At 35.0% G+C, this 18,841-nt stretch overlaps 1 protein-coding gene across 1 annotated transcript in view; it reads right to left on the bottom strand.

The window, feature by feature from the left end:
* Positions 1-519: 519 nt before the first annotated feature.
* Positions 520-18,841, bottom strand: part of CHSY3 (chondroitin sulfate synthase 3) — a gene marked incomplete at both ends in the record, with an annotated part of 241,122 nt that continues 222,800 nt past the window's right edge. The window contains one exon of the mRNA XM_084252777.1: positions 520-2,082. Within this exon, the coding sequence (XP_084108903.1) occupies positions 520-2,082 (1,563 nt within the window). The remainder of the gene's footprint in view (positions 2,083-18,841) is intronic.

Below are 18,841 nucleotides of genomic sequence, written 5' to 3'. Positions count from 1 at the left end.
AGATGAAGAAAATTATTGTCTATATATTTAAGTCCTTGTATAAATTACAAAACTCAAGTTTATGTTACAGAGTCCCTTCCCCATAGGAAGCATAAAGCACTTTTGTGGTACCTTTCACCAGTAAATATTTGAATCACATTGAATTTGACAAATAAAATAAAAGTTGATATTGCATCTTTAAGCCCCAAGAGAACATTCTTCTAAGCTGTCTCTCATGGTGAATGAGCTTCAAAAGTCATTTGATTGCCATGATTTAACTCAGTATCAAATAAAGTTATATAAAAGTAATACATATATACTTCAGTAGAAATCTGAAATATCAGTGAACTGCAGACTCTTCTTGTTTGAGGTCAACAAACACCCTTTGGAAGACAACCAAGAGTAGTTTAAGACCAGGACAACAAAATAAAATTATAACAATAATAATAACAATAAAATAACAATAATAAAATAAAAATAACAACAACCAACAATGAGGTAAACTCCCCTTAAAAAAGGCAATATGTGTTGCCTGGATTGTCAGGAGAGAGTTCGATTGTATCTGACACCCAAATGTTTTTCCAACCAGAGTTCAGCCAGTTGCATCGTTGAAGCAAAAGTACTTGCCTTGGATCCTAAGCACATTTTATACTGCTTAGGGTCCAAGTTAGGGTCACAATGAACTGGGTGGAAAATATGCACCACTCCTATTTCTTGACTTCGGAAGGGCCGTAAGCCAGATAGAATAACTTTATTATAGAGATCTACATCTTCTAGTCCCCAGCCTTGTATTGAGGTATCAAATCCACCTGCACCAAGAAGATCACTTTTATAAATACAGGTAATTCCATATCCATAGTCTCTCCAGAATCCAGTCTTCTTTGAAAAGACAAAGTCATCATCAGTGGGAGGATTTCCCCCATTAGTTACCTTTGGGTCATACTGGCTAAAGATGATGGGGTAGTACACCTGTTGTCCCTGAATTGTATTATCTCTACATCGCTGGAGAAAGTCTCCTCGGAAGATCAAGTCAACATCACAGAATAGCAGCAAAGTATCATTGTCAAACTGGGAAGAAGCCATTTCAAGACCAAGACCTCTGGAAAACTCTCCCTTCATAGGGATCAGGGTCATTTCTGCTTTAGGGTACTTGTTCTGATATTCTTGTATCAGCTCAATATGTCTGTTGGAATCTTGACCAGAATCTCCACTGAAAAGAATAATGACCAACTTTACATTCTGCTTTGGGATAAGACAAGTATTTTCAAAGTTCTCCATGAATCTCAAGAAAATGTCATACCTTCCAATGAGAGGAACAAGAATGTGTATTTTCTTTTCACTGTGCCCTCCCATTTCTTTGGCACCTTGAAAAGAAGTTAGTATCTTTAAGGAATTAGATATAAAGGAGAATGACTGAGTGTCACTGTTAATACTCTCCACCAGACTGTTGACATCTAGCTCTTCAGTTTCTTTGAAGAAAGGCTTGCTGAATAACTGCTGAAGATATGCATGACGTCTCACTGGTACAGTCAGTTTTCTCCCTTTATGTCTTTTGTATAAAAGGAGTAAATCCAAAATGTACTCCACCCCATGCATGGGATCAACTCTGCGGTAGCCGTACTGAATTTCCTTGAAGTCTATGAGCCGTCCTCTACTTTTGGCATTCTCATTGATCATTTCCATCACCTGTAGGACAGTGTCATCCAGCGCTGTTTTTAGGATGCTGTTGATGCTCTGCCGAGGAGGATGATTTTCAGATGCTGAGTAAAGGAGCTTCCCTGTCAGGAACTCCCATTCTATCACTTCATCTCTCTCTCGAGGCTGGAAGTGATTGAAAGATGGCATTACTCCCAGCTGCTGGTCCTCTTTGCTTACCTCACTGTTACTGAGCTTGCTCATCAGCGCACTCTCTCGGTGGAGCTGGATTGTGCGGTAGCGAAGTTCAGAAATTTTGCGGCTGAGCATGTAATTATGAAGCCTGTATTGGTAGGCCGGCCTTTTGTTGGGATGAAGCGTTATAGCTGCATGAATTTTGCTATTATGAAGGTCTTGGATGTAGCCCTTTCGATTGTGTTCATAATTTTCGTGAAATAGTTGCTGCATCTGAAAAGACGAAATCAGTATATTAGAATAAACTTAAAAAGAAAACAAGCAATAAACTAAAACATTTACATTAAAAGGGTTAGTAAAGTGACTTACATGCTTTTGAGAACAAAAATTAATTGTAAAAGATATTTTGCATAAAAAAATAAAAGCAATGTATCAATTAAAATAAATGAAATACTGATATTTATAACACAAATGAATCCCACAAACAAGTGAAGGAAACCAATACAAAATAATATGTTTTGTATGATTCTATTTTTTTGGAATTCATGAACAGGTAAAGGTATTTATGTTGTCAGCTTTTAAAATAGTGCTCAAAAATCAAGAAAGGTGTAGGGAGCTTTAGAAGTCTGGTAATTTTCTATTTGATGATCTCGGCTATGCTTATGCATATGCATTCAACTTGTGAACATTCACTGGATTTTTACTGAAGACATGTTTGTTATATTCCAACTAATAAGAGATATTTTAAAAGTATGCATATACATGTATGTAGAATTAGGTAGGGATTTCTGATTTATATACACATGAATGTGGATATGCAGGTGAAACCAGAGAGAAGATATTGAAAAGCTTTCCTAGGGAGGTGTTCTAAAAGGAGTAAAGCCAATAACAGGGCAAAGTCTTTAACTTTTTAATTTTACCTGGTTCCTTTTCTGCTTGGATTTTCAAATTAACTTCATTTGACTTTGAAAAATATAACAGTAGATATTTTGAGATGCATTTTGGACTTGTTTCAAGATGCATTAGTTTGGCTGCATCCAATATTGTTTTCTGATAACACATGTTAACTTTTACTTGAAACTTTGATTGATGTTAAATTAAATCCATAATTTCATTCAGCTCTTACAGCTCTATTTTGTAGTAGTATTTTTTTTGCCTGAAATTGCTTCAAAATTTTACTTTATGTAATTTTCCATACATTTTTTCTTTGTATGCAAGAAGCTAAAAATATTTGATTGTGTAAAGACTACTAATTATACCACCTCTAAAATATACTGGCTCTCTGAAAATATTTTTTCCTGAAGCATGTCTTACATTATTAAAAAGAGGAAACATGCTAAATTAAATAGGACACATTGCTCAGAGGCATACTGTTAAACTGTAGACTTTCATAATATTGAGGTGATTAACAGTGCACAATTTGATGAAGGTGACATTCTGGTAGAGAATGAATGATATCTTCGTATTGAAATGTTTAACTCACATTACTCATATAATTACAACCTAAACAGTCTATTCAGCACTGATCTTTCTGATGTTTTCCTTTGCAGAAGTTTTATATGCCACAAAGACAATGTGTTATTCAAAATGGCACACTGATATATACTCCAGGTAGAACAGTTATAAGGACATCTTGAATTTGTCGTATTTTTCATTAAGAAGCATAGGATATACCCAAATGTTCTGCTTGTATATGTAGAGAGGTCTGAGTTATATATAATAAACAGGAAAACATTTAAATATTCATGAAGCCAGTCAGATCTGGATTTGAGTAAGGGAGCCATCCTATCTATGCCTATGTGTCTAAATCTCATTCTCCTTACATATAAAAGTGGAAAATTCCAACACTTACAGTATTGCTAAATAAGAAATTATATAAGATGCATAGCATTGTGTCTAGCTACTTAGAAACCAGTAAGTAGATGAAATCTATGTATAAATCAAAGTTCAGATTTGCCAAGCTTCTCCTGAAAATATTGTTTTTTTTTTAAAAGATTTATTTATTTATGCATACAAGAACTGGACCAGAGGTGGGGGGGCGGGTGAGAGGATTCACCAGAGACAGAGTGGGGAACAGAACAAGCAGATTGACTGAAATACACTGCTGAGGGGAGAAGCAGGTGAGTCAGGAGAGGTCTGCTTCCCCATATGGGTATCTCCCTGGCCAGGGATCGAATTCATGCTGCAGCAGCTGTGGGTAGCTTCATAGGTTGCGTCTTAACCCCTTGTACCACCAGGAGGGCCCTGAAAATATTCTTTTTAACTAGGAGTTTTTAGAGAATAAGAATAGTCCTCCTTAGTTAGTTTGCTTCATCTTTATTCAGATAGGGAATGATTGCTTTCTCAGGTTATAATTCAATGACACATACTTAGTGCTTAAATGTATCTAATGTGATATTGAGGGACCTTCTAACAAAGGTCCTCAACATTTTACTACAAGAAAGAAATTGTGAATTTTTCTGGAAACCAAAGTTCAAAAGAATAAAGTCATTTAACTAAATGTCTAAAACTAGAATAAGCAGCCAACTTGCTACTACACACACAATTTTGAATGTAGCAAAATTGTTTTAAATAATTTTGTTAAATGTAATAAAATTTACTTAAAAATCATATTAGCTTATTTGAAGCAATTCAGGACCTCCCTTTTAAAAATTACAATTGATTTCATGATACCATCAGAGCCTTATACTGAAAGGGACTATCATTTCACAATAGTAAAATCATAGCAGCAATTAACATCCATATGTTCTGACTGACCCCAGTGCTCTAAATATATCACCCAAAGTTTCAACAGAAAATCTATTATAAAAATCAGAGAGGAAGAATAAATGCCAAGATACAGTTATATGTTATTATTAATCTTCTACCATATTAAACTTCTATTTTCTCCTTAAATTTATTAATTAGAGGTTAGCATAGGTAATTTCTGAAATGATTATAACAATGAAAATAAAGGATTTCCATTTCTATCAGCAAAAATCTTCAAAAACAAAAAACAGGAGTTGACTACTAAGAGGCACAAGATAACTTTTGGAACAATGCTAATATAATCTATTGTTTAACTGTAAACTCTATTGTTAAAGTACATTTAGAAAAGGAGACTTTGGAGGAAGGTAAATTATACCTCAATAAGATTATATTTAAAAAAATTATAGAATATTTAAAATAAAACACAGCAAAATTCAGTTTGAAAAATGAAGAGAATGAATATATAACCTTTGATATATGTGAACTGATATATGTGTTGGATTTCAAAGGCTATAAGGTTGAGCAGGGTCAACTGGAAACAAGTTCTAAAGTATATTTTTTACATGTATTTATACCAATTTTACACAGATTTTATTTGTTAGCATCTTAAAACTGCACATATTTATTATTTCACAGTTGCTATGGGTCAGGAGTATGTACCTTTTTCCTTGACCCTCTGTTTCGACTTTCACAAGCTTTAGTTAAAGTTTCAGCTAGGGCTTGACACTCACCCAGAGTATTCAAATGGAAGGAGATCTGACTCGCACTAATGTGATCTTGGTAACATTAGTTCCTTGTAACTGTAGGAATCTTGGCAACTGACCTTTTTGGTTACTTGATTTTAGATGAAGTAACACTGCATTATAATCATTAAATAAGCTTCAATATATACAAATTTTAGAACATCTTGGATAAAGAAAAGATCTTTAACTTTATCAGAGGAAAAAATAAGAAATAATTTAAAAACAAATCAAATACAAAGGATTGAGTAGAAACCAGAGTAGTATCAGACTTCTTAGATGCAATGAAAGAAACCTGAAGTAAATGAAATATCAGCAAATTTCAGAGTGAGTGCTGTTACAGAACGCTATGTCTAGCTGAAACTAGGAATCAAATTTAAGGTTGAAATCAGTTCATTTCATAGCTGTTAGTCTCAAAAATAAGTTTACCATTCTTATAACGTTTTTAAAAAGAAAATCAAATAATGTAGAACATTAGTGATTCAATATAGCAGAGTCATAAAAAATTCCTGGAATGGTGGTAAAGGGAAGTCTTGAGACTAGTTTAGTTTAGCTGATTATGATCAGCTGTTTTAAACTGAAATACGATAGATCCATGAAAAAAAATACAACATAGTTAAGTCCTTTGATATGTTTGACTCTTGAGGTTTTTTTTTTTTAATATTTATTTATATATACAAGCACTGGGTACAGTCAGAAGCACGGGAGGGTAAGAGAATTCACAGGAGCCAGAGCAGGGAGCAGAACAGGCAGACTGACGAAGTACACTGCTGAGGGTAGCAGTGGGCAGCAGGAGAGGTCTGCATGCCATGTGGGACGCTTGCCTGGCGGCCAGGGATCAAACCAGCACTGCAGAAGCTGCGGGCAGCTTTGCAACTCAGCACTTAACTGCTGTGCCACCAGGGAGGCCCATTGACTCTTGAGAGTTTTAAGACTCTTGGAGAATTTGGATAAGAATGTGATAGAGACCCAGAAAAGCAAATAAAAACATAAGGGAATTAATAGAAATATAAAGGGATGTATTTGAAAATTATTTTGTTTTATCTAGATAACTCAATTAAGAAAAATATTTTTACAGATATAATTATATATATCCTACATAATAATTTATGTAAAGTTGTTAGAAAATATTAGAGAGCTAAATTTTCATTTCAACAGTTTAATAAACAGTATCTAAAATGGCAAAATAAAGAAATGATTGTGTAAACATGATACTTAGATTTAGGAAAACAAATACTGAAAAGAAGAAATGACTGAAACTCCTGAGGATTGGCTGGATATTGGTAAGAATATGGTAGCAAAAAATGGCTCCATTTTGCAATAGGTTCACATTTTATATATTTTGATCCCATAGGAAGAAAAGCATCCCTGGACACCCAGACAAAGGCAGAGAAATGACACAGGAAACCAAATGCTTCTAAGAGCACTGAACACAGCATTGAATTGCCTATTACCAAATCACCCTCAGACTTTCTAGTTTCCTAGGACTATAATTTCATTTTGTTTCAATTAGGATAGTTATGATCCTGTCCTTTGAAATCAAAGGAGTCTTATTCCCCCCCCAAATCTGATAAATGGATAAATTTTAATTTCAGTTCTTTACTAATGCTCTGTATGATGTCTGCTTAATTAGCCAGTTCAATCTTGGTTGAAATCCAAACAACACTCTCATATGGGCAATCTGTACCATGTCTTCCTGTTACATTTTATTTTGGTAGCTATTTTAGGTTATTTTTTTTTTAAACCTGTCAGACAACACAGAAAATAGCTTTCAGATACTGTTATATGTGATGAAGTTTTCTCAGCAGTATATATTCTGTACAGTTTAAAAATACTTTCAGGAAACATAGAAAATAGCCAACAGATAATAACTCTTCATCATGTGATAGATTCCCTACCAGGGTATATTCTGGACACATGCTGTCTCAAGCAAACAGCAAAGAGCTTTAAAATCAGAAAGAAATAACTAAGTTCATCAGGTTTTAGTTTCTAATGGTTTCACAGCACCTGTTCATTTGTTAATTTAAGTAAAACCATATACCTTAATAAAAAAAAAGCACTGTTAGAAATGAAATAATACTCAAATCACCTAATGTTAAATCAATTCTTCTGATTTAACCTGACATGTACTTTCACGCAGTACCACAAAGATGCTTCCTGATACATAGTTAAGATAATAGTGGAAGGCCTCCCCAGTGGCCTAGCGGTTAAGTGTCAGCCTTATCACCTCTCCAGCCTGACTTCAACCCCTGGCCAGGGAGCTAACCCACATGGCACAGTGGACCTCTCCTCTCTCCCCTGCTGCTCCCCTTAGCAGTGTATCTCAGTAAATCTACCTGTTCTGCTCCCCACTCTGTCTCTGGTGAACCCTTTCACCCCCTGTACCTCTGGCCTATATCCCAGTTCTACATATAAATAAATATATTTTTTTAAAAAGATAGTAGTGGATAACTATCAAAACCTATACAACTTTCCCTATAAGTATTTAAAATTTTTGGTAAATTTTTTTGCATTCACTATTTCCTTAAACCTTTTTTTCCTACTCACAATTTATTGCAGAGAAAGTCAAAGAAATTTTTCAAAATGTTTTTGAATTGTCACTTTCAAACATGCACATACTCTTATTTGTATAATACTAATATAACTTAACTACCCCCTTCACCAGTGATTTACTTTATTACACCATAACTATTAATAAACAGTGGGGGGGGGAAGGAGGTTATCACTTCAAACCATACTTATAAAACTTTTGAAAAACAAAATGTAGGAATAGTGGTTGCCATCCAATTTTGGAAGACATGAACACAATTAATGAATGTATTGTATCTACTGAGAAATTGTGTCAATCATATGAAGGCACTGATCATGCATAGAATAATGCCTTACTTTCCAAATTAAAAAAAAAAAAGAGAGAGAGAAAATGATCTGCTTTCTATTTAATGAGTTTTCTTCCAGCTTTCAAGTCCCAAGTAACTTCTTTTTTTTTTTAAATGTTTTTTTTTTTTAATAGAGGCATGCTTTATTTATTTGTTTGCTGGTTGGTTTTTGTTTTGTTTTGTTTATACATGCACTGGGTACAGTCAGAAGCGCGGGAGGGTGAGAGAGTTCACCAGAGCCAGAGCGGGGAGCAGAGCAGGCAGAAGGACCGAAGTACACTGCTGAGGGGAGCAACGGGCGGCAGGAGAGGTCTGCGCGCCATGTGGGACCCTCCTCTGGTGGCCGGGGAGCAGCCGGGGATCGAACCGGCGCCTCAGAGGCCGCGGGCAGCTTCACAACCCAGCGCTCAACCGCTGCGCCACCGGGGAGGCCCCCAAGTAACTTCTTTTTTGACTAACAGTGCTCACTACAGCTAAAGCCTAAGATTTTCTTAGTTGCTGTGCTTCTCATTTTTAATTTTCATGCCCCTCAAATTCAAATAACCAGTCATTCAAATAACCATTCTTTTTTTTTATTTTTAATTTATTTTAAAGATTTATTTATATAAGAACCGGGGTATAGGCCAGATGTGCAGGAGGGTGAGAGACAGAGTAGGGAGCAGAGCAGACAGATTTACTGAAATACACTGCTGAGGGGAGCAGTGGGCGAGATAGGAGAGGTCTGCTGCACCATATGGGTTGCTCCATGGCTGGCAGGGATCGAACTTGCACTGCAGAGGCTGCAGACAGCCTCACAGCGCTGTGCTTAACCGCCTGCAGCACCAGAGAGAGCCTAACCAGTCATTCTTAAAATAAGCTTATCAGATTTTATATGAACACTATGTCATTCATAATCTGGAAAGGATAGGAATGGGGCAGATAAAGACCATGGCAAACATGATGTTTTGTTTAAAACATGAGGTGTACTTCTGTGGATATGGACTTTGGCTACATGACAATTTTTAGTGATCATCATTAATGTTTCTACAGTAAACTTCAGAGCAATTTAGAGTGCTATTTGTAAGAAGCTAAAAATTTGATGTCCTTCCAACAAATAGAAGGGCCGTGATGAAGCATAGAGTGTTAATTAGTTCATATGCAGTTTCTTATATCAATAGAAGATCTATGTTCAAATATACTCTGTAATGGAATAAGACATATCTCAAAATTTTTAGAGTGAATGTTTAATATTCAGAGAATTGTAGAAAATTAACATAAAATCACAGTCTGACAACTGTATGGTCTTACTGAGTGGGTTGTACATCCATGTACATAGTAGATCCTCAAGAAAGCTACTAGGATCTAATTAATGGACTCATAAAAAAAAAACATGAGAAATATAACAGATTCTGTGATAGTGTGACAATTTCTTTCAGTAACTTTCTTTGACTAAAGTTTTCTTGATCCCATCCTTCCCAACATTTTGGCTGCCCCTCTTACTTGTAGAATGAATGACTCATTCATTTAAAATATTCACTGAATTTCTAAAATGTGTCAGTTGCAATGAATAGAGCAACAGAAGAAACATGGTTCCTGCCTTCATGGAGTCAACTGATTAGTAGCAGAGGCAATCACTAAATATATACATTCATAGACAGCTTTATCATTTTGACAAGTGCTCACTGCACTAATTATACCTATTGTACTTGCTGCTTTGCTTGACTTTTTCTCTAGAAAGCCAGCTCCCAGAGGGCAGCCTGAGCCTAATGCTCAATACATTATATATAGTTAATTTTTTGACAAGTTAACATATGATCCCACAAACTAGTTGATAACCAAGACATTTGAGATCAAAATATTTATTTTAAAAACTTTCATTCTCAGGGAGCAAATTCTCAGCATTCTGTGTTATTTCCTAGGCTTCTACATGTTCCAGTCAGTTAAAAAGTAAAGTATAACTGAAGACTTTACATATCTGTGATATGCAAGACCTGGCACATATCTTGAAGCTTTATGTCTTACTTAAGTAGTGACTCAAAGTCCAGTACTGTTGGACCATGACTGATAGTGGTCATACCTCTCTTTACTATTTTTGTAATTGATATAGTCATCCAAGCAGGGAGAAAGGTCGAGAACACCCATCATCATTCCTGCTTTGTGCCACTGGAATGTGAAATGATTGTAGGAGTCTAAACTGCTTCAAATCAGTCTCGGCTCTGACACATGAATAATTTCTGAACAAATAAATGAAGTGCTGTTGAGAGACCACAGTAAATGAAAATAAAAGCACAGCTTGAAGAAGCCTTTTCCCACTTGCATGGAGACAAGACAGTCTTTCATTAAAAAACAAGACAAAATTAAGCTTTATAGACTCATTGTTAGAAGTGGTATGGAATTAGGTCTACTTTGGAGGACATTTCAAATACTCAAAGGAAAGAAAAAGGGAAAATGAAACTCTTCTGCAGATTCCTCTTCTATCTCTCATCCATGTCTGTTTTGGACTAAGATCCTGGCTCTGGAGTCAAGAATCTGGTTCTGAGATCTGCTCTTTCATTCCCAGTCTGACCTGGGATAAGTTCCAATTGTTAGGAAAGGAGCACCTGGACTGTTCTCTATATGTTAAATAAAATATACTTAAAGCAGTGTCTGGTATAGATTAAGTACTTAACAATTGTCTCATTATTTATTAATTAATAATAATTAATAAATTAATAAATAAAAATTAATTGATAATTAACAATTAATAATAATTGTCTTATTATTTAGTTAACTTAAGATAGTGAAATTTCTTGTACCCTAAAACAGGTTGCAAAGACATCTCTGCTATATGGTAATAATCATATTTTGTAGGTTACTAATGAGTAATTTTGGTTACACATTAAGTTTAAAGAGTTTAAGATTGTGTAAGATTTTGTATCATTTACCTGTAAGAAAGGACTTGTGATTTTGGACCAGTTCCCAGCTCATTAGCACGTAAAATGCCTACCTATAGGTGAGCAAGATGACCTTAATGCCCTTCAGCTTGATTAAACTTTGGATGGTTTTCTTCCTGACTCCAGTTCCCTGATTTCCTATTTCTGAGAGCATTTACTTTTTAAAAAATTGTAATCCTGTAAATTCTTCCTCTGCCCCTTTGAGATGTTCTTCAAACCTTTGCCTAGTTTTATAGCCTTCTTCAAACCTCTGGCCAGTGTTACAACCCAAGAATATCTTTCTCAAGGATTTGGAAGCCCTTCCTTTGAAATGTAATCAACTCTTATCTCCTGGCCCCTGGATGTGAAGGTGAGGAGTTAAGAACCTAACTTACATAAGTACCAGTTAGCAAACATAGATGGTCTAATAACACTGACCAATATCCCTGGAAAAGTCCTCCTGTACTTTTTCTCTAGCTTACCTCAACACTTTAAAACTCTCCTACCTTTTATTTCCATATTAGTTTAGTTTACTCTCTCTCCCCTAGTGCAATAGTTTTTATTTTTTTTATTTTACATATATTTTTATATCATTTTTCATTTTTGCACAATGTATGCATTTTCATCTTGATTATAGTATAACCTAGTGCAACAGTTTTATATGAAATCTTCCTAGGCTGTTCTGTGTAATTTTTCTTTTACTTGTGTTAAAGGTACACCTTGGCGAAGCATTATATTTCAGGTATTAGATCCCTTGATCCACTTAAAACTCTTTGCTCTCATTAGCTTGAAGGAAAAAAAAAGAAGAAAAGGAAAGCTCAAATTAAGATCTTATTCCTTATGGTATAATCAAGGAGATAAGTAGTGCTTCCCTCCAGCTGATTTTATTAACATTAAAGTTTTATGATAAATTATGAAGATCCCTAGAGCTAAGCACCCAATTAAAATAACATAAGCATGGCAGGATATCTTTTATGATGTTTTTCTTAAAAAAAAAATTCTAATTATTGTGCTGTAGACTTCTGCATGGGAACAGCACTGCTGTGGTGATGGCTGGGAATCATAGCTCTAAGTAACAGGTAGGTATTTCCAACATGGGGCTAGCTAACAAATGAAGCCTAATCTTTTAAAAGTGTTTTAGATATGAAAATACAGACTTGAATCACACTGACCTTTTTTTTATCAATGCTTACTGGATACTAGGTATAGCTCATCTTTTTTTCTCACATATAAAAATGTCACAACAGCCAACAATAATTTATATGAAAGACTAATAAAACAATTTTCTGAGACCCAGTAAGTTTCACAGTTCACTCGCAGTCACTATACTAGTTTTAGTAAGGGGAAAAAAATTACTTGGATTTTGAGTCTACACATTTACCTTTCAAAATTGGTTTAAATGAGATTTTTAGAAAAAATTTCTAAGATAAAATAAGTGACTTGCTTAAGTCTTAAAAAGCAAAGGTAGAACTGCAAGGAGAAAATGGATGTGAAAAATACAACTATCCATGAGTTAAAAAAATCCTATTTTACAAACAAAACTGTACATTCCAAATCCTACTAGCTTTTAGACTTGTTTTTTATGGTTCTATTTTCAGCACTATCACCCCCAATTGTGGAGGGCATTTAAAGGTTATTTTATACAATGTGTACAGGGTTATTTTTTTAGGCAGATCACTTAAAACTTTCACATAAACATCATGGCAAATTTTCTGTATTTTGTAGGGTTAATTTAGGTGGTATATTCTTTGTGAAAATAATTCACAAAAGGGAAATGAATATGAATGTGTGTATATATATGTGAATATGAATGTGTGTATATATATGTGTTATGTATTTCAGATATTATTTATTTATTTGTTTGTTTACTTATATGCATACAGGAGCTGGGGTATAAGCCAGAGGTGCAGGGGGTAAGTGAGAGGATTCACCAGAGACAGAGCAGGGAGCAGAACAGGAGGATCTACTCAAATACACTACTAAGGGGAGAGCAGGCGAGATCGGTGAGGTCTGCTGTGCCATGTGGGTCAGATTTCTGGCTGGGGATTGAACTCGTGCTGCAGTGGCTGCTAATAGCTTCGTAGTGCTGAGACTTAACCCCTTGCACCACCAGGAAGGCCCCTATGTCAGATATATTTAAGACCTAAATCCTACTAGCACCACCTCCTACAAAAAAAAAAAAAATAGGAAGAAAATGTAGATAATCACATTTTCTAATTATATGGAGAAGTCCTTTTTAAGCAAAAAGTTTAAACAAAAAACAAAAATGATAAGATAGTAGATTTAAAGGTACATAACATTTTAAAATTCTCGTATCAAAAGCACCATAAATAAAATTTGGAAACATCAAATTGGGAAAGTGATTTTTGCAATAATGATAGCTTGTTGAGAAATATTGTCATTAGTATTTTTAATTTATCACTACCCTCCTTTAAGCCTCATCACTAATTCAATCTATTTTACCTTGGAAATATCTCTTAAATCTTGTTGCTCTTCTTTTATCTTAAGGCCAGTGATTTTGGTCCAAAATACCAAGAATTTACTCTGTGTGTTTGCAATAGCCACTGGTCTGCCTACAGCTCACCTGGTTATTGTCCAAAAGTTCTCCTTAAGTCAGCTTCCAAGACCAAATAAGATCAAGGGGCTATCCTTTTCCTCATCAGTCACATCCAGTACTTCTAGAATAGTAATACTTCTAGGAATAATGCATTACTCTTCAACTTTCTTTTTTAACCACTTACCATCTATATTCTGGCATAGAGGCTTCCTCTATCATTGGTGGCTTTGTGCATGTCTTTACCTCTACTAGGAATGTTCTCCCATCTCTCAAACCCACTTCTCCTGTTTAACTATTAGTTTAAATGTTACTGTCTATGATACTTTTTTTTTTTAATTTTAAGATTTTACAAGAGCTGGGGTACAAGTCAGAGGTGCAGGAGTGTGAGAGGATTTACCAGAGATAGAGAGGGGAGCAGAACAGGCAGACGGTCCGAAAGTACTGCTGGGGGGAGCAGTAGGGGAAACAGGAGAGGTCACTGCGCCAGGTGGGTATCTCCCTGGCCAACCTGGAATCCAGCCCGCACTACAGAGGCTGTGGACAGCTTCACAGTGCTGCGCTCAACCCGCTGCGCCACTGGGGAGACCCCTATGATACTTTTAAAACTCTATCAGGACTGGTATGTTTTCCTGCCACTGAACACCATTCTTCCCCACTATATAACTCAGTTTAAATTTGACTTTTGTTTATTCATCTAAATTCATTTGTGTATTTGAGCAATTTGGGATTTTTCTAAGGGCTAGGAGTGTGTCTTCTTTTTACTCCATCTCCAGTGCCTATGATGTAAATGATGCAGAACCAGGGCTGTTGGGAGGAAAGCCTTGATGCACATCAAGTGCCTGTGAGTAGATACTAGATTTTAGAAAAGATAGAGAATTTTAAATCCAACTAGAATAAATCTGGTCATTAAGTGCCTGTTTTAAAGCCCAGTGATTAGGGGATCAAGTAAAATATATGCATATGAAAACAAAGAAACAAATACAATTCTCAGGACCTTCCAGTTCTCTATCTAGTGCAATTGCTTTTCTTTGATATGTAAAGTTTTACTCTGCAACATCCCAGAGTCCTTCCTTCTTCCCAGCATTTCTTTCAACAAGTTTTACTTCTTTTTTAAGAGTACTTTCTAATTATTTTCCTCTCTCCCCCTTTTACTCCTTGGACTCTAGTTCAAGTCTGAATTATTGCAGATGTTTCCATTATGGAACTTAGATTTCAGTGTCCAAAGAAGCCACAGAACATATAAATACCAATGAAGTATCAGTGGTGATTTTGAACATGCTAAATCAGAATCCCAGAGAAACCAGGTCTGATAACGTCCTCTGGAGTCCCGTGCCCCACTCCCTGTAATCAGAGCAGCTTTCCTTTAACTGTAATGCATTACGTTAACTAAGTAACAGTTTACTTGAAGAAAAAGTTCTGCAGAAGGGAAAAAAGGGTGACAATAACTCTTCTTAGATCACCTGAAGGTGCCCTTTCTGCCCATTGCTGCCAATTCAAGTGCTACTCATCCTTTTAAATCCAGCTAAATTCTTACCATACAGATGATGCATCATCTGTCAATACCAGGATAGCATAATACCTCCTTTGCAAGGTATTAAACAGATCATTGTATCCTGTAGTTTGATGTTTTCTAATATGCTTAGCTTTTAAATTTATTATTTATCAATCAGGTATTTATTTAACTAATTAGTTATTTTCACTGCTCCCCTATCCACACTTGGATTGTAAGTTTATTTTGGAAAACATACTACTTAACAGATTTTTCCCTTAGCTCACTATGACTAGAGTTGAGCTAATTATAAAGGAAGACAAAACTTGATTAAATTGTCTGATTAAATCTGATTAAATGATGATCATGATTTTAATTAAGGGAAGTAAAAGAAATATGTTGTCTTAAAAATCAAATAACAAGTAGATTTCTTAAAAAACAGAAATTGGAACAAATAGGAATAGTGTCTGGGACACCAAGTTGGGAAAGATTCAGAAGTTGAAGGAAAAATGTGCCATGATGAATTGGAAGTAAATCCCATGGGCCTTGCTTTTCTCATTTGTGTAGGGAATGAAATGTGAGGGCACCCTTTCTGTTTCAGTGTCTTCTTTGTCAAAATAGTTCCTATATACTTTTATGTAAGTTGTCCAATAAAGAAGGAAGAATTAACCAAGTGTAAAATATAGTTTATGTTCATTTTGTCAAATATTTTGTTTCTGTATTAAATAAAATCATGTATATTACTAATAGCTTTATGCTACTCTTCTCATTTATGATTTATTTTTTAAGATGAAAATCAGCTCAGTTATTACCTTTTCCTCTTCATGTTTGCTTTCCATGTACACTTTCTTTAAACTTCTTGCTCTTTTTTTTTTTTCCAGAGGGTGTGGTTGGGCATTAAAAAGTGCATGATAAATGAATGAAATAGTTCATACTCCAGGGCCTCCCTTGTGGCACAGGGGTTAAAATCAGCACTTTCAAACTAACCCCAGCCACTGCAGCATGAGTTGGATCCTCAGCAGGCCAGGGAGCAACTCACATGACACAGCAGACCTCTCCTGCCTTGCTCGCTGCTTCCCTCAGCAGTGTATTTCAGTAGATCTGCCTGTTCTGTTCCCCACTCTGTCTCTGGTGAATTCTCTCACCCCCTACACCTCTGGCTTACACCCCAGTTCTTGTCTGCATAAATCTATAAATCTTAAAAAAAATTCATACACCAGAGTGCTGATTTACACAAGCAGCACTGATTGAAAAATTGCTTGTTTGATGACAAAATAAACTTGAAAGTAATTGCAATTACATAGGGAAGGCATAATATTGCTACATTTATATCACCTGAGTGTAGATGTAAGTTGATTGCAGCTGTTTAATTTATTCCCTCTGTATCATTGTGATCTACCCTACAAGTGGTAGGTGGCTTTTCTGTGACCTCTAAAGATTCTCTTTTTAGGGTGTCCTCATAGCTCTGATCCAAAATTGCCATTTATCAAAAGTGTTAGGAGAAATAACATAAAAATTAAAAAGAAAAATGATAAGAATCATGAGAGTTGCTTCATATTTAATTATATTTTTATTTTTTGCTTTGGAGGATTTTTTACACATACTTATAAAGTTCTTGCTAATACAATTGCCTTTATGATATAGCAATAAAAGGTCATTTACTATCCAACTATGGCAAATATGTAGCATAGAAAAAAATAAATCATTGCTTTCAAATGTGTAATATTGATGTGATGGCCAAAGTAGAACAGTTTATATGAAAGCACTAAAATATAGTAATATATGATATACTGCTTAAATGAGCAATTTAAGAGATATAGAAAAATGCATTTCTGATTAAATGTTTTTCTTTTAATAAATGTTCCAACAAGCCAGGGGATGACATTTATTACACATAAAATAACTATAGATAAAAGATGTGAGAAGTAAAATCAATTGATAAAATAATAATTAAAATAAAAAGTCCTTTCTGGTATAAATTTACAACATCATCCAAGAATAATTTTAAATTTTAAATATTTTCAAATAAAAAATAAAATCTTCAGTTGAGATAAATGATCCTCAATAGAGTAATGGTATAGCAGAATCTTGTGTGGGATATAGAGATACTGGAGTTTGAATAAGACATTTGAAAAGTATCATTGCTTATGTGTATTTTTATTATGTTTTCTTGATCTAATTAAAGTTTTAAGTCGCCAAAAAGGACATCCGATTAGTAACTTGAAAGAGATCAGGAAACTCAGGTTTTTATGATTTACTATAGAAAGTAGTATTTTTACAACTCTCTTTTATCAGGAAAATTAAGGATGGTTTAAATGTTATCTTATTTCTGATTTCTTAAAATGATTTTTTTTTTGGTCTTTCTGTAAGACAAATGTCAAACTTCATTTTAAATAATTTAAATCATTCAATTCTAAATCAGAAACATGTTAAGTTCAAAGTGGATATGAAAGCATTGTTTTGCTGTAACAATTATTGTTACATAATTGTGTGTTGTATAATTGGCTGATTCACTTTAAAAGTAACCATACCAACTTTATAATACACATTGTACAATGTACATTATAATGTACCTCTAAAAATCCTAATAAAAAATTTAAAAACTACTAAGGAGAATTTAAGAACAGAAATGCAAAATGACTAAATTACAATTTTTACCATTATTCTGAGTGAGAAAGCATTCTTTAAAAAAGTTATTTTTAGGGCCTCCCCGGTGGCGCATTGGTTGAGAGCTGGGTTGCAAAGCTGCCTACAGCCTCTGCAGCGCTGCTTTGATTCCTGGCGGCAGGGTGAAGGTCCCACATGGCCCTCAGACCTCTCCTGCCGCCCTCTGCTCCCCTCAGCAGCGTGTTTCGTCAGTTTGCCTGCTCTGCTCTCGCTCTGACTCTGGTGAATTCTCTTACCCTCCTGCACTTCTGACTGTACCTAGTGCTTGTATAAATAAATAAATAAATAAATAAATAAATCTTTAAAAAAAAGTTATTTTTATATTGGTTAAATACTAATCAATTTTTTCAACCATCTTTTTTAAACTGCATTAATTTTTATTGAAATACCATTGTTATAAATACCATAGTGATTCAGAGGAATAAGTTCATAACCCCTTAGATGTATGTTATCACAGTGCATCTTCCACCAAAACACCCACAGTACTCCATGATAGTCTAGTGCAAATCCAGAAGATATATCAACTTTTAAAAAATGGAATTTGATAGGTTTTTTTTTATTTTTTGAAAAATTTATTTATACAAGAACCGGGGCACAGGCCAGATGCACAGGAGGGTGAGAGGATTCACCAGAGACAGAGCGGGGAACAGAACAGGCAGACTGATGAAATACACTGCTGAGGGGAGCAGCAGGCGAGACAGGAGAGGCCTGCCATGCCATGTGGGATTCTCGCTGGTCAGGTGGGATGGAACCAGCGCTGCAGAAGCTACAGACAGCTTCACAGCGCTGCGCTCAACTGCCTGTGCCACCAGGGGAGGCCCTTGATAGGTTTATTCTAAAATATCTTTGTGGTTGAATAAAAGTAGTCAAAAACACCAGTAAAGAAGGACATCAAATTTCTTTGACCAAGTAGTATGGTAGTTATATAGGAATAGACAGTAGAGCAATAGAACGAACTATTCAGAAAGAGTCCGCAATCTAAATTAGATATTTAATAAATGAAAAAGTAGTATTTCTAATAGGGATTTAAGGATAAATTATTCAACAAATGCCATTAGCACAAT

The sequence above is a fragment of the Talpa europaea genome (genome assembly GCF_964194135.1).
Source record: "Talpa europaea genome assembly, chromosome: 13".
In the NCBI taxonomy this organism is placed as follows: domain Eukaryota; kingdom Metazoa; phylum Chordata; class Mammalia; order Eulipotyphla; family Talpidae; genus Talpa; species Talpa europaea.
This window is presented reverse-complemented; position numbering and strand designations above follow the sequence as displayed.